General features: G+C 39.7%; 1 protein-coding gene across 2 annotated transcripts in view; it reads left to right on the top strand.

Moving 5' to 3' along the window:
• The window catches only part of LOC133634101 (programmed cell death protein 4-like), a 175,145-nt gene that overhangs the window by 140,183 nt on the left and 22,882 nt on the right, over positions 1-12,080 (top strand). Inside the window, exons 2-3 of one of the 2 annotated variants that reach the window (XM_062027101.1) lie at positions 609-719; positions 9,755-10,057. In XM_062027101.1, coding sequence (XP_061883085.1) covers positions 674-719; positions 9,755-10,057 — 349 coding nt within the window. In that variant the 5' untranslated portion in view covers positions 609-673. Of the gene's footprint in view, positions 1-343; positions 720-9,754; positions 10,058-12,080 lie in introns of those variants that run through there. The other variant, XM_062027100.1, reaches the window with a different exon arrangement.

Here is a 12,080-nt window from a genome sequence, read left to right as displayed (position 1 = left end):
GGACAAGAAAGTCGTTCCACAAAACAAATCTGTTCACGTCGTCATCTACTGGTGAATGTTTGTATCACAACAACACTTCGAACGTGCATTCTACACCCAGTTTGCACAGTCGTGCATACATTAAAAGGCAGTTCGAGGTTATTGCATATATTGAGTGTGTGTCCGTGGCACAAGCTTTGCAGTCCAATGACGGTAAAAAAAAATAAAAAAATAAAAAAAGCGGCAGTAAAAATGATATAGTGCAATGTTGTGGAAGAAGCGTGTTGCTGCTCTCTGATTGGTCAGAAAGACCCAGCCCCCTCCCCTCTTCTGGCCACTCCCCTTTCGCGCTGCACCCCACGTGACTCTGAAAGTTAAAAAGAGACTTTGTTTATCTTGTAGGCTGTTTTCCTCATCAAATGCCTGAGCGTTCACCTGCTTCGCTGGCAGCCTGGCCTCCATGTTGTTTCCTCCAGTCTCCTGCTAGCTGCACCCACGCTCGCCACATAACTCGCCAGCTGTTCATAGTCAACCTTCTTTGTGCTATTTAGCCTGCCACGTGCGCTTCTCCTCCCGCCTAAAATTCGTTCATCATTTCCGCGTTTTTTGACTCGCTGTTTTCCAGTGGATTGTGTGGCACCTCCGTGGAAGAAGAAAACACGTCGGAGGAGCGAGATATCAAGCGAGTCTCGTCATGGCGACCGAAGTGGGCGCTTTGTCTTCAGCTCAGCAGACGGAGGGTGAGTCACTCCTGCGGTTAACGAGTGCTCAATGTCGGGGGGGTTCGTCCTCCATCCTTTCTCTCCGCGGGGCTTTGCTGGCATGTTGTGGCCGTCCTCCATTGTCCACGCATGGGATGGGCTGCAGAGTTAGCATGCCCGACCATGTGCTTCGCAGAGCCCCCCCTTACCTAACCACCACTCCTCCACGCACATACCCACTCGGGGTAAATATCGTGCTTGTAACGCCGCAAAAACATCCGTCCTCTTTTTTTTGCATTCAAACAAACTTGATTAATCGAGCTTGTTTGTGTGTTTATTGTGTGTTAAACCTTCGTCGCTGCTGATTGGACGAGAGCTCATCGCTCACTTCCGCCCTGAGCTACTCCCACGCACGTCTCCACAGCAAAAAAAAAAAAAATCAAAACAACACGCCAGTCTTCACGGCGGGTTTTTTTTTTTTTTTTTTAAGTCAAATTGTGTAGCTTTAAATAATTTTACATCACTTTGTGACCCACTCGACGTCACTCATAGATGACAATGACGTCATTATGGTAGCCTTCTATGGGGTGTGTTTATATAACCGCCTGTGTTTAAATGTTACATAAGCTGCAGAAATGTATTATTAGCGGCTGGTTGTGGTGAATTAAAGACTACACATATATTTATTTGTATACATTGAATAAAGTATTTATATTATTAATAGAGATGTCTGATAAATGCTTTAAAATGTAATATCGGAAATTATTGGTATTGTTTTTTTATTATCTGCATCGTTATTTTATTTTTTTAATTAAATCAATATAAAAAAACACAAGATACACTTACAATTAGTGCACCAACCCAAAAAACCTCCCTCCCCCATTTACACTCATTCACACTCATTCACACAAAAGGGTTGTTTATTTCTGTTATTAATATTCTGGTTCCTTCATTATATATCAATATATATCAATACAGTCTGCAAGGGATACAGTCCGTAAGTACACATGATTGTGCGTGCTGCTGGTCCACTAATAGTTCTAACCTTTAATAGTTAATTTGACTCATTTTCATTAATTACTAGTTTCTATGTAACTATTTTTATTGTTTTACTTTTTTTTTATTCAAGAAAATGTTTTGAATTTATTTATCTTTTTTATTTTATTTTTAAAAGGACCTTATCTTCACCATACATGATTGTCCAAATTAGGCATAATAATGTGTTAATTCCACGACTGTATATATCGGTATCGGTTGATATGTGAGTTGGACAATATCGGATATCGGCAAAAAGTCATTATCGGACATCCCTAATTATTAACCTATAATACTAATGACATGCGACACACTACTACAGTACATGCATGTTGTTGCTGTGCACGACTGTAAATATGGCCCTTCATAATGAAGTGCAAGTGAATGCACATGCGCAACACCAACCCTTATCACATTAGATTTTGTTACAACCTAATTGTCCAATATCCACTTATCATTACTGTGAAAACCATTTAATCAGTGCATGGCAACTGATTGTGCAACAACCCACACTGCCATACTTACTTTTTCCACACATGTATATAAACGGTACAATGCACCTGTTATTTTTTATACATTTTCTTTATCTAATTGCACTATTTTTTTCAAAATAAGGAGTTTTTTTAATCTCATGACAACAAATCATCGTGACAATTAAAGGCATTCTAGTGTATTCTATAAATAGCTTAATAACTACATAATTAAAAGACAAAATTTAGTCTTTTAATGAAGGAGTGTTTTAAAATGCTGCTAAGTTAGTGTGAAATTTCAAGTAGTTGCTGCGAGATGAGTAAGTCCAAAACACGTCTATGTAAGAACAGCAAAAACATAAAGCAGTGGTGTCAAACCTACGGTGATGAGTTTGCCAAGTATTAAAATGAGCTGCTTTTTTTTTTTTTTTTAAACAAAAGAAACTGCTGTTCTAAATGTGTCCACTGGATGTCACAATAGCAATTCTGCTAGGCAAGCAAACGGTTTATACCGGGGCCAAGCAAGAGGTACACAGTAAAGGGGGACTGTGGCTCCTCCTCCTCAACCCACATGAAACTTAAAACCTGCCGTTTTATGTCTTCTGCTTCGAACACATCGTCATTTGGCACCCTAGTTGCCCCAAAATGTCTGTCAAACACGAGAAAAGTGAACTTAACCCTTTTGAATAGTTTTTACCTCCGTTTCTTACGGTATGTTGAGTTAGCACTGGATTGATACGTGGACATGACAAAGGAGGTATTTGATACCTCGAAGAGTTCACATGTTGTGTTTTTTGTTCAATCCCAGAAAGACTGTGACTTAAAGTTTTAATCCTGTCTTTGTAGATACACTGAGACAAAGTCTAAGCTCGCTGGTTTTTTTTAAACGGCACCAATTTCCTCAGAATTTTCAACAAACTTGGATTATTTGTGATTTGTATGTTTTCTTAATGTGCTTGTTCTACTTTTGGCCAAAGTAAAACAAAGTCATCAACCTGGAGTTGTCTTTATTTTTAAGTTATCGTGCCATGATTTTACCATTCCAGCCCACTTGGGAATAGATTTTCCTGCTTGCGGCCCCTGAGCTAAAATTAGTTTGACACCCCTGCCCTAAATGGTATCAAAAATACTGCGAGATGGTTGGGTAATCCTAGTTATCTGCAAGTTGTGTACTGTGGGTTTTTTAATATTTATATTTTATTATTACAAAAAAGTAGGACTGTCAAACTATTAAAACATTGAATCAAGATTAACTGCAAATACAAATAGTTTTTTATTATCTTTAAGTGCATTTTATTAAAATGCACTCCCATCATGGGATTGGATGATGAACACCTCAACACAAAATGGACAAAATCACTCTTTTACACGCACAGCCGTAAGACATTTTCCACCTGGGGTTGTCACGTTTCATGTATCAGGACAACTGTGACGAATGGGGCCTTATGAATCCCCGTTCCACTGTATTTTTTTCCCCCACCAAAGCTTATTACATCTCTAGAACAACTTCAGACCTGTCTGTCGATATAACGTTTTGGTTTTTAGGTTTTATGTCCTTTAGGTTAAAGAAAACCCTGTTTTAATGGCAAAAACACAAACTGTGCATCATTTTCCCTAAATAGTTTCAAAGTAGAATATTTGATGTAAAGTAAGTGAAACGTTAAATAGGTCAATCTGTAAACATTCATTTTGATTCATTATATTTTGAGCAATGAGTTAAACAAAGTTTAGGGATTCAAAGGGGCCCCACTCATTAAAGTGTTAAAGTCATACAATTTATTTTTTTACTTAAATCTCTAGATCAATTTCAGATCTGTCAATTATAAGTTTTTATTGTTTTTTTTGTTTTTTTTTTAACTTTTTTGGTTTGTTAAATGCCCTTTTTGTCATAGAAAAGTTGTTTTTTTATTGCAAACACAAAATATGCAATATTTCCCCCCAAAATACTTTAAAGTGGAATATTTGATGTGAATTAATTGGAGCCTTCCATAGATCAATAATGCATAAAGAACATTGATATTGATGTGTTTGATTTAAATGCTTGCAGAGGCCCTGCACTGTTAACATAGTCCCATCTTATATGAAGGTAACATATAAAAGTTTGCCTGGCTTCACTTTTCAACACGAGTTGTCCAAGTCCTGTTTTGGCGGAACTTTTTCTTCCTTCTCGGTTTTCTACTGTACTGTGATTGGTCGGCTGCGTGTTTTGGCACAGGGCGTTGGGTCGGTTCCTAATTTACGGCCTTGTGACCTACATATGGGAGGGGAGGACCAACTGTAGCGGGAGGCGGCGACACATGGGCAGTTGTTTACGCACTCTGAAGGCATCGGGTGTGGCCGTAAAGAGTTCAATGATTTATTTTTTGACTGCAGTTTATATACAGTGCAAATGTTTTCCTAGAAGTCCTGGGCATGGCTTTAGTTGTGGTTTGGACTTCTTCCCATACTCTCTCTCGAGCAATGCAACCTGTAATCTCTCGCTCCAGAAGAGCTCTCACTATCCTTTAGGCCTGTGCATAAGTATTTATTACCCCACTCCACCCTCCTGCAAACCAGTCATGTGACCCGCTATGATCCCTACCATACCATATGTAGTCAGGTCAGCTGCTATGAGCAAAGCGTGCAAGGAGTGGCGGGGGTAATATGATAATAAAAAAAAAAAACAGGCGTCAGCATTTCTTCGCCATGTGCTCCATGCCTCCTCCCACGCCTGCAAGAACACGCCACTTCCGCCTGTTGTTGCTCCTCACACGTGTGCACACATTCCTAGAACTCAACCAGTGTTTTTTAAACAAGCCACCTAAACAAACACTGTAGCTTCAGCCATTGACATGTACTGTAAGTGCGGGAGGACGTTGGACTGTGTTCAAGCACAATCTGTTCCATTGACTTCCATGTTCTAAGTCTTAAAACGTATTGAACAGGAAATAATGCAAGGTGGATGAATCTGTCAGTCAAAACTATGACAACATCGGAAATTAGGGGTGGGAACCGTAAACTGGTTCTGTACAAGTGTTTGGATTGCTGAGAATAATTTTGTTTACGATTCCTGAGGGCTGGGCGATATGGCTGAAAACTGTATCACCATGTACTGTATTTTTCGGACTATAAGACGCACTTAAAATTAGGGATGTCCGATAATGGCTTTTTGTCGATATCCGATATTCCGATATTGTCCAACTCTTAGTTACCGATACCGATATCAACCGATACCGATATATACGGTCGTGGAATTAACACATTATTATGCCTAATTTGGACAACCAGGTATGGTGAAGATAAGGTCCTTTTTAAAATAAAAAAATATATAAGATAAATAAATTAAAAACATTTTCTTGAATAAAAAAGAAAGTAAAACAATATAAAAACAGTTACATAGAAACTAGTAATTAATGAAAATGAGTAAAATTAACTGTTAAAGGTTAGTACTATTAGTGGACCAGCAGCACGCACAATCATGTGTGCTTACGGACTGTATCCCTTGCAGACTGTATTGATATATATTGATATATAATGTAGGAACCAGAATATTAATAAGAGAAAGAAACAACCCTTTTGTGTGAATGAGTGTAAATGGGGGAGGGAGGTTTTTTGGGTTGGTGTACTAATTGTAAGTGTATCTTGTGTTTTTTATGTTGATTTAATAAAAAAAACGATACAGATAAAAAAACAAAAAAAACGATACCGATAATTTCCGATATTACATTTTAAAGCATTTATCGGCCGATATTATCGAACATCTCTACTTAAAATCCTTTAATTTTCTCAAAAATCGACAGTGCGCCTTATAACCCGGTGCGCCTAATGTAGGGAACGATTCTGGTTGTGCTTACCAACCTCAAAGCAATTTTATTTGGTACATGGTGTAATAAGTGTGACCAGTACATGGCAGTCACACATAAGAGATCTGTGTAGACTGCAATATGACGCCAGTAAACACCAAAACTTTAAATGTTCCATTGAAAATAAAGAACATTACACACGGCACTCAAAAATCTGTCGGAATGTTTTAGTATGACTTTGAAGCCGCACCGCTTGATGGATTGTCGGCCCTTTACGGCTACCGTAGTCAGAGATACAAGTATTACTATGGTGTGTGTATAAGGACCGCAAAATGGCACCCATTGTTTTGTTTCACAATATTATGCAAAACCACCTTTTCTTACCTTCTGGTACCTGCTGATGTGTATTTGAGATCTGCGTAAGTACTGAAAATTTGCGCACGTCCGCCACTGTAGTCAGTGGTGATGCCGTAGTCGATAAGCTTCTTCTTTTTAACAATCTTCTTGTTATGGGGCATTCACCCTCTGCGGTTGCCATTTCTAATATAAAGTAGCATAAAGTTCTAACTTGTATCTGTATCTTATATTATACATAATTCACCCCGCGGAACTTTAGTTATTAGAGTTCCGGTCGGATTTGTTTTTCACGGGACACATTTCCGGCGTTGTTGCACTAGTGAGCTACAGATGAGAAGATGCTGCTCCGTTGTTGATTTAAGTAAAGTCTGAATGTCATTAAAACAGTTAGCTCCATCTTTTGACACTTAACTCCCGTCCTACAACAAAGATGAAGGGGAGAAGACGCTGTCGAAGGTGAACCACGTAAATAAGACCGTCCACAAAACGGCGCATCCTGATGAGACTGTCAGAAAGCGATTTAAAGATAGTCTGTTAAACATAATATATGCAACATTTTGACCAAAGAACCACATCACATGTTATGTAGACCACAAGGAAGTGTTTTCAATTTAGAAAAAAAATCATAATATAACTCCTTTAATGCGCCTTATAAGCCGGTGCGCCTTTTGTATGAAAAAATACCAGCATAGACCCGCTCATCGGCAGTGCGCCTTATAATCCGGTGCGCCCTATGGTCCAGAAAATATGATAAGTGTTTTAATCCGGTCGATATAGATAATAATTGGTATTTTTTTATGACCTACCGAAAATAAGGACCAGGAGAAAAATATATTAAATGTAAACATTTTCATTTAAAATGTAAACATCCTCTGATTTTAATCCCCTCAACAATTAAAGGCAGAAAAAAAGGTGATGTCAACACAAGCATTGACACACAATTCTAAAATCACATTGAACACTCAACAAAAACCTTCTAAAATGAAGGTGCAAAAATAAAGAATATGTAAGAAATGCTTAAGTGCAAAGTATGAAAATGTAAACATGAAGAAAGGTGAAGTATTTTCTGCAGGTTAAGTTATGTTAATTATGTCTGTTATTCCCATTTAAGTATGCAAGAATTTGTTATTATTTATATATTATTTGACCAAATGACTATTTTAAAGTAGCAGATTTTTTGTGTCTTGTAATTTATTTTATTTGTACAGTCCCGCAATTTATTTCCTACCTGTTTCTGTAGACCCGAATAGGGAACGGAAGAGGGTTGGAAGAAAAGAAAAGAGGTGAGTGCAGCTAAGCTCTACGGTCTGTTTGAAAAAAAAAAAAAAAAATACAAAAGACTGCCATACTGTCAAGGTGACTTTTCTTGTTTTATTGACAAGAATCAACCGAGAGACAACAAATTGGCCAACCAAATTTGATAGTTGATACTGTTACCTGATTGGCTGTTAGCGTCTCTCCCCAAAAGCGCATTGGTGAGGTCGAGAAGACCTGGCTCTCAGTCCCCGTTCTAATTCATCCCAAAGGTGTTCTATCGGGTTCAGGTCAGGACTCTGTGCAGGCCAGTCAAGTTCATCCACACCAGACTCAGTCATCCATGTCTTAATGGACCTTGCTTTGTGCACTGGTGCACAGTCATGTTGGAAGAGGAAGGGGCCCGCTCCAAACTGTTCCCACAAGGTTGGGTGCACGGAATTGTCCAAAATTTTTTGGTATCCTGGAGCATTCAAAGTTCCTTTAGCTGGAACTAAGGGGCCAAGCCCAGCTCCTGAAAAACAACCCCACACCATAATTCCTCCTCCACCAAATTTCACACTCGGCACAATGCAGTTAGAAATGTACCGTTCTGCTGGCAACATCCAAACCCAGACTCGTCCATCAGATTGCCAGATGGAAAAATGTGATTCATCACTCCAGAGAAGGCTCTAGAGTCCAGTTGTGACATGCTTTACGCCACTGCATCCGACGCTTTGCATTGGACTTGGTGATGTATGGCTTAGATGCAGCTGGTCGGCCATGAAAACCCATTCCATGAAGCTCTCTGCGTACTGTACGTGGGCTAATTGGAAGGTCACATGAAGTTTGGAGCTCTGTAGCAACTGACTGTGCAGAAAGTCTTTGCACTATGCGCTTCAGCATCCACTGACCCCTCTGTCAGTTTACGTGACCTACCACTTGGTGGCTGACTTGCTGTTGTTCCCAAACTCTTCCATTTTCTTATCATAAAGCCGACAGTTGAGTTTGGAATATTTAGGAGCGAGGACATTTCACGACTGGATTTGTTGCACAGGTGGCATCCTATGACAGTTCCACACTGTAAATCACTGAGCTCCTGAGAGCGGCTCATTCTTTCACAAATGTTTGTAGAAACAGTCTTCTTGCCTAAGTGCTTGATTTTATACAACTGTGGCTGGACCAGGTGATTAGGACACCTGATTCTGATCATTTGGATGGGTGGCCAAATACTTTTTTTTTAGAAAAAAGAATAGAGGTCTCGGCAAGCAGAGACATTTTAGTTTATTCCGGCTTGTTCGTATTTTCCCTTTTACAGGGAAGAGTTCTCCCAGATTATTTTATTCTAAAGGCTGGGATGAAGCTGTCTCAAGTTTGGGGCATGCCCTGTAAATGGTCGCTCCCCACCTATGCGTTCGTCCATCTTGCTGCGCTACCTTGGCGGAGATCAAAACCAAAAGTTAACTACACATCTGTCCACTCTTCCCTTGTCTTGTTCTTGGTTCCTTTTCTTCCAGAACCTAAATGAGGTACAATGTGTGCATTTGAAAAGATAGAAAACACAGAGTGTATTCATTGCTCTGTCTGTACATAATGTGCTGCACAAGAAGGGAGACTTCCTGTGCAGTTCACTCTGTCCCAATGTTAGAAAATATTCTCATTACAGGCCAAGTACGCATTAAGGCTATAACGTGAGTTTTATCCGATTAATCGAACAAACTAAGCAATAGATTTCTAAAATAATCAATAACTGCAGCCCTGTCTTATTGGACACTCTAAAATGGAAGCACGTACCCCTCCCATCTAAAAGCACTCACTGCCCATATTTGTTTCGCTTTTCATGTTTTTTTACTAAACAATCATCCTGCTATCTGACATTTCAAGTGGAAAATGCACCAAATGACTGCAATCGGTGGTTTCATTTGAGCAGAGATTGCTTTTCATGGGGCAGATGAGTAGAAAATGCTAAAAAAAAAAAAGAAAAAGAAGTGGTGCGATAAGTTCCTTCGTTAGTTTGGATGCCATAACTGTGCTGACAGACGCGTCAAACAAGTCGGCTATCAGTACCATCTTCACACTAAGTGGTTCAACTGAAATGTGGCAGTTTGTCTCCCAGGGCAACATTGCAACTCAAGACCCCCCCACTCTGCAAACAGGTTTGTTAACAGCCATGGTATGGTCTTCTGTCCGCTCGCAGGGAAGCTCTCTCAGGACAACAAGCAGGAAGAGGCGGCGCGGGCCTACGACGATGACGACGACGAACTGAACGAGGCGGAGGTGAACGGCAACTGGACGCCCCAGGAGAAAGCCCTTCACGAGGCGCGTCTCAAAGCCAAAGCCAAGCGGCGCCTGCGCAAGACCTCGTCCCGAAACTCCACCAGCGAGTCCCTCTCGGAGTCGGGGGACGCCACTGGAGGCGACCCCCACAGTCCGAAAGGAAAGGTCTGCACCAATGACCGCAAATCTAGAACAGGCAAAGGCAGGGGCCTGCCGAAAAAAGGTACTTGACACAAATAGACAACCTCCACTAACACGTTTTTATGTTTTTCTCACATGTTTACGGACTTGCTTACAAAACCGTTGTATTAAAATGATGCACAGTGCATGCCGAAGCAGAAGGTGGTGCCAGATTAGCCAATCAGGAGCTTGAATTTTGCAAAAAGTGCTTTCTGGTAAGACTCATAAAAAAATGTGAAATTGCCAAAGGATGGAATTTCTATGCGAAAAGTTTAACAAAAACAATCGTTATATTTTTTTCATGAAAAATTATTTATTGTAGTTTGTTAATTTAACATAATATTAGGAGTAGAGATGTCCGATATTATCGGCTGATAAATGCTTTAAAATGTAATATCGGAAATTATCGGTATCGTTTTCAAAAAGTTAAATTTATGACTTTTTAAAACGACGCTGTACGGAGTGGTACACGGACGTAGGGAGAAATACAGAGCGCCAATAAACCTTAAAGGCACTGTCTTTGCGTGCCGGCCCAATCACATAATATCTACGGCTTTTCACACACACGCAAGTGAATGCAAAGCATACTTGGTCAACAGCCATACAGGTCACACTGAGGGTGGCCGTATAAACAACTTTTACACTGTTACAAATATGTGCCACACTGTGAACCCACACCAAACAAGAATGACAAACACATTTCGGGAGAACATCCGCACCGTAACACAACAGAACAAATACCCAGAACACCTTGCAGCACTAACTCTTCCGGGACCCTACAATATACACCCCCGCTACCCCTAACCCCCACCTCTACCCCGCCCGCCCACCTCAACCTCCTCATGCTCTCTCAGGGAGAGCATGTCCCAAATTCCAAGCTGCTGTTTTGAGGCATGTTAAAAAAAATAATGTACTTTGTGACTTCAATAATAAATATGGCAGTGCCATGTTGGCATTTTTTTCCATAACTTGAGTTGATTTATTTTGGAAAACCTTGTTACATTGTTTAATGCATCCAGCGGGGCTTCACAACAAAATTAGGCATAATAATGTGTTAATTCCACGACTGTATATATTGGTATCGGTTGATATCGGAGTCGGTAATTAAGAGTTGGACAATATCGAATATCAGAAAAAAAGCCATTATCGGACATCTCTAATTAGGAGTATCTCAATACAAATTGTTCACTTCTGATACCCTGCTTGAGTATTGGCTGGTACTAATATTGATCCAATACGATATCAACAGGAATCATACATATTTGTATTATTTTGTAGCATTGAATGTTAAAAAAGGTTTGCTTAGGGCAGGGGTCGGCAACCCAAAATGTTGAAAGAGCCATATTGGACCAAAATTTAAAAAAAAATCTGTCTGAAGCCGCAAAAAAATTAAAAGCCTTATATAAGTCTTATACTGAAGGCAACACAGGGTGTTGAAATTTAATATTTACTCTACACATTTTTGAAACATTGGAAAACATTAGTAAAACGGAGGCTTCTCGGAGGGTAAGATAACTTCTGGAAATTACTGGCGTAGAATGGCCAAAGGTATAGATGCGTGTGTCCAAGTGAAAAGGAAACGGCAGGCTATCTTCTTCTAATGGATTTATTACAATCTTTGTAAACTGGGTGACATTTGCTATGGTCTGGAACAACATGGCACACAAACAACTATCAGAAATGCAGTCAATATTACATACAGATAATGTGTCATGAGACATGCAAATATAAATTGAATACACAGAGGACATAAGTAAAGGAAATTCAATGATCTCAAATATACCTACAGACAACGTATAATGATGCAATATGTACACACAGCTAGCCTAAATAGCGTGTCAGCATCAATTAGCTCGCAGTCATGCATTGACCAAATATGCCTGATTAGCACTCCCAACAAGTCAAAAACATCAATGAAGCTCACTTTTGTGCATTCTCGCACAACTTAAAAAGTTTGGTGGACAAAATGAGACAAAGGAGGAGTGGCTAAAAAAGGTCTTACTGTGGAAGCCTCTGTTAAACTTGTACATATAAACTAACTACGGTGCGTTCAAGGTCCACCAAAA

This window comes from Entelurus aequoreus, linkage group LG18 (genome assembly GCF_033978785.1).
Source record: "Entelurus aequoreus isolate RoL-2023_Sb linkage group LG18, RoL_Eaeq_v1.1, whole genome shotgun sequence".
NCBI classification, from domain to species: domain Eukaryota; kingdom Metazoa; phylum Chordata; class Actinopteri; order Syngnathiformes; family Syngnathidae; genus Entelurus; species Entelurus aequoreus.
Note: the sequence above shows the minus strand (reverse complement) of the source record. Positions and strands in the feature narration are given on the sequence as shown.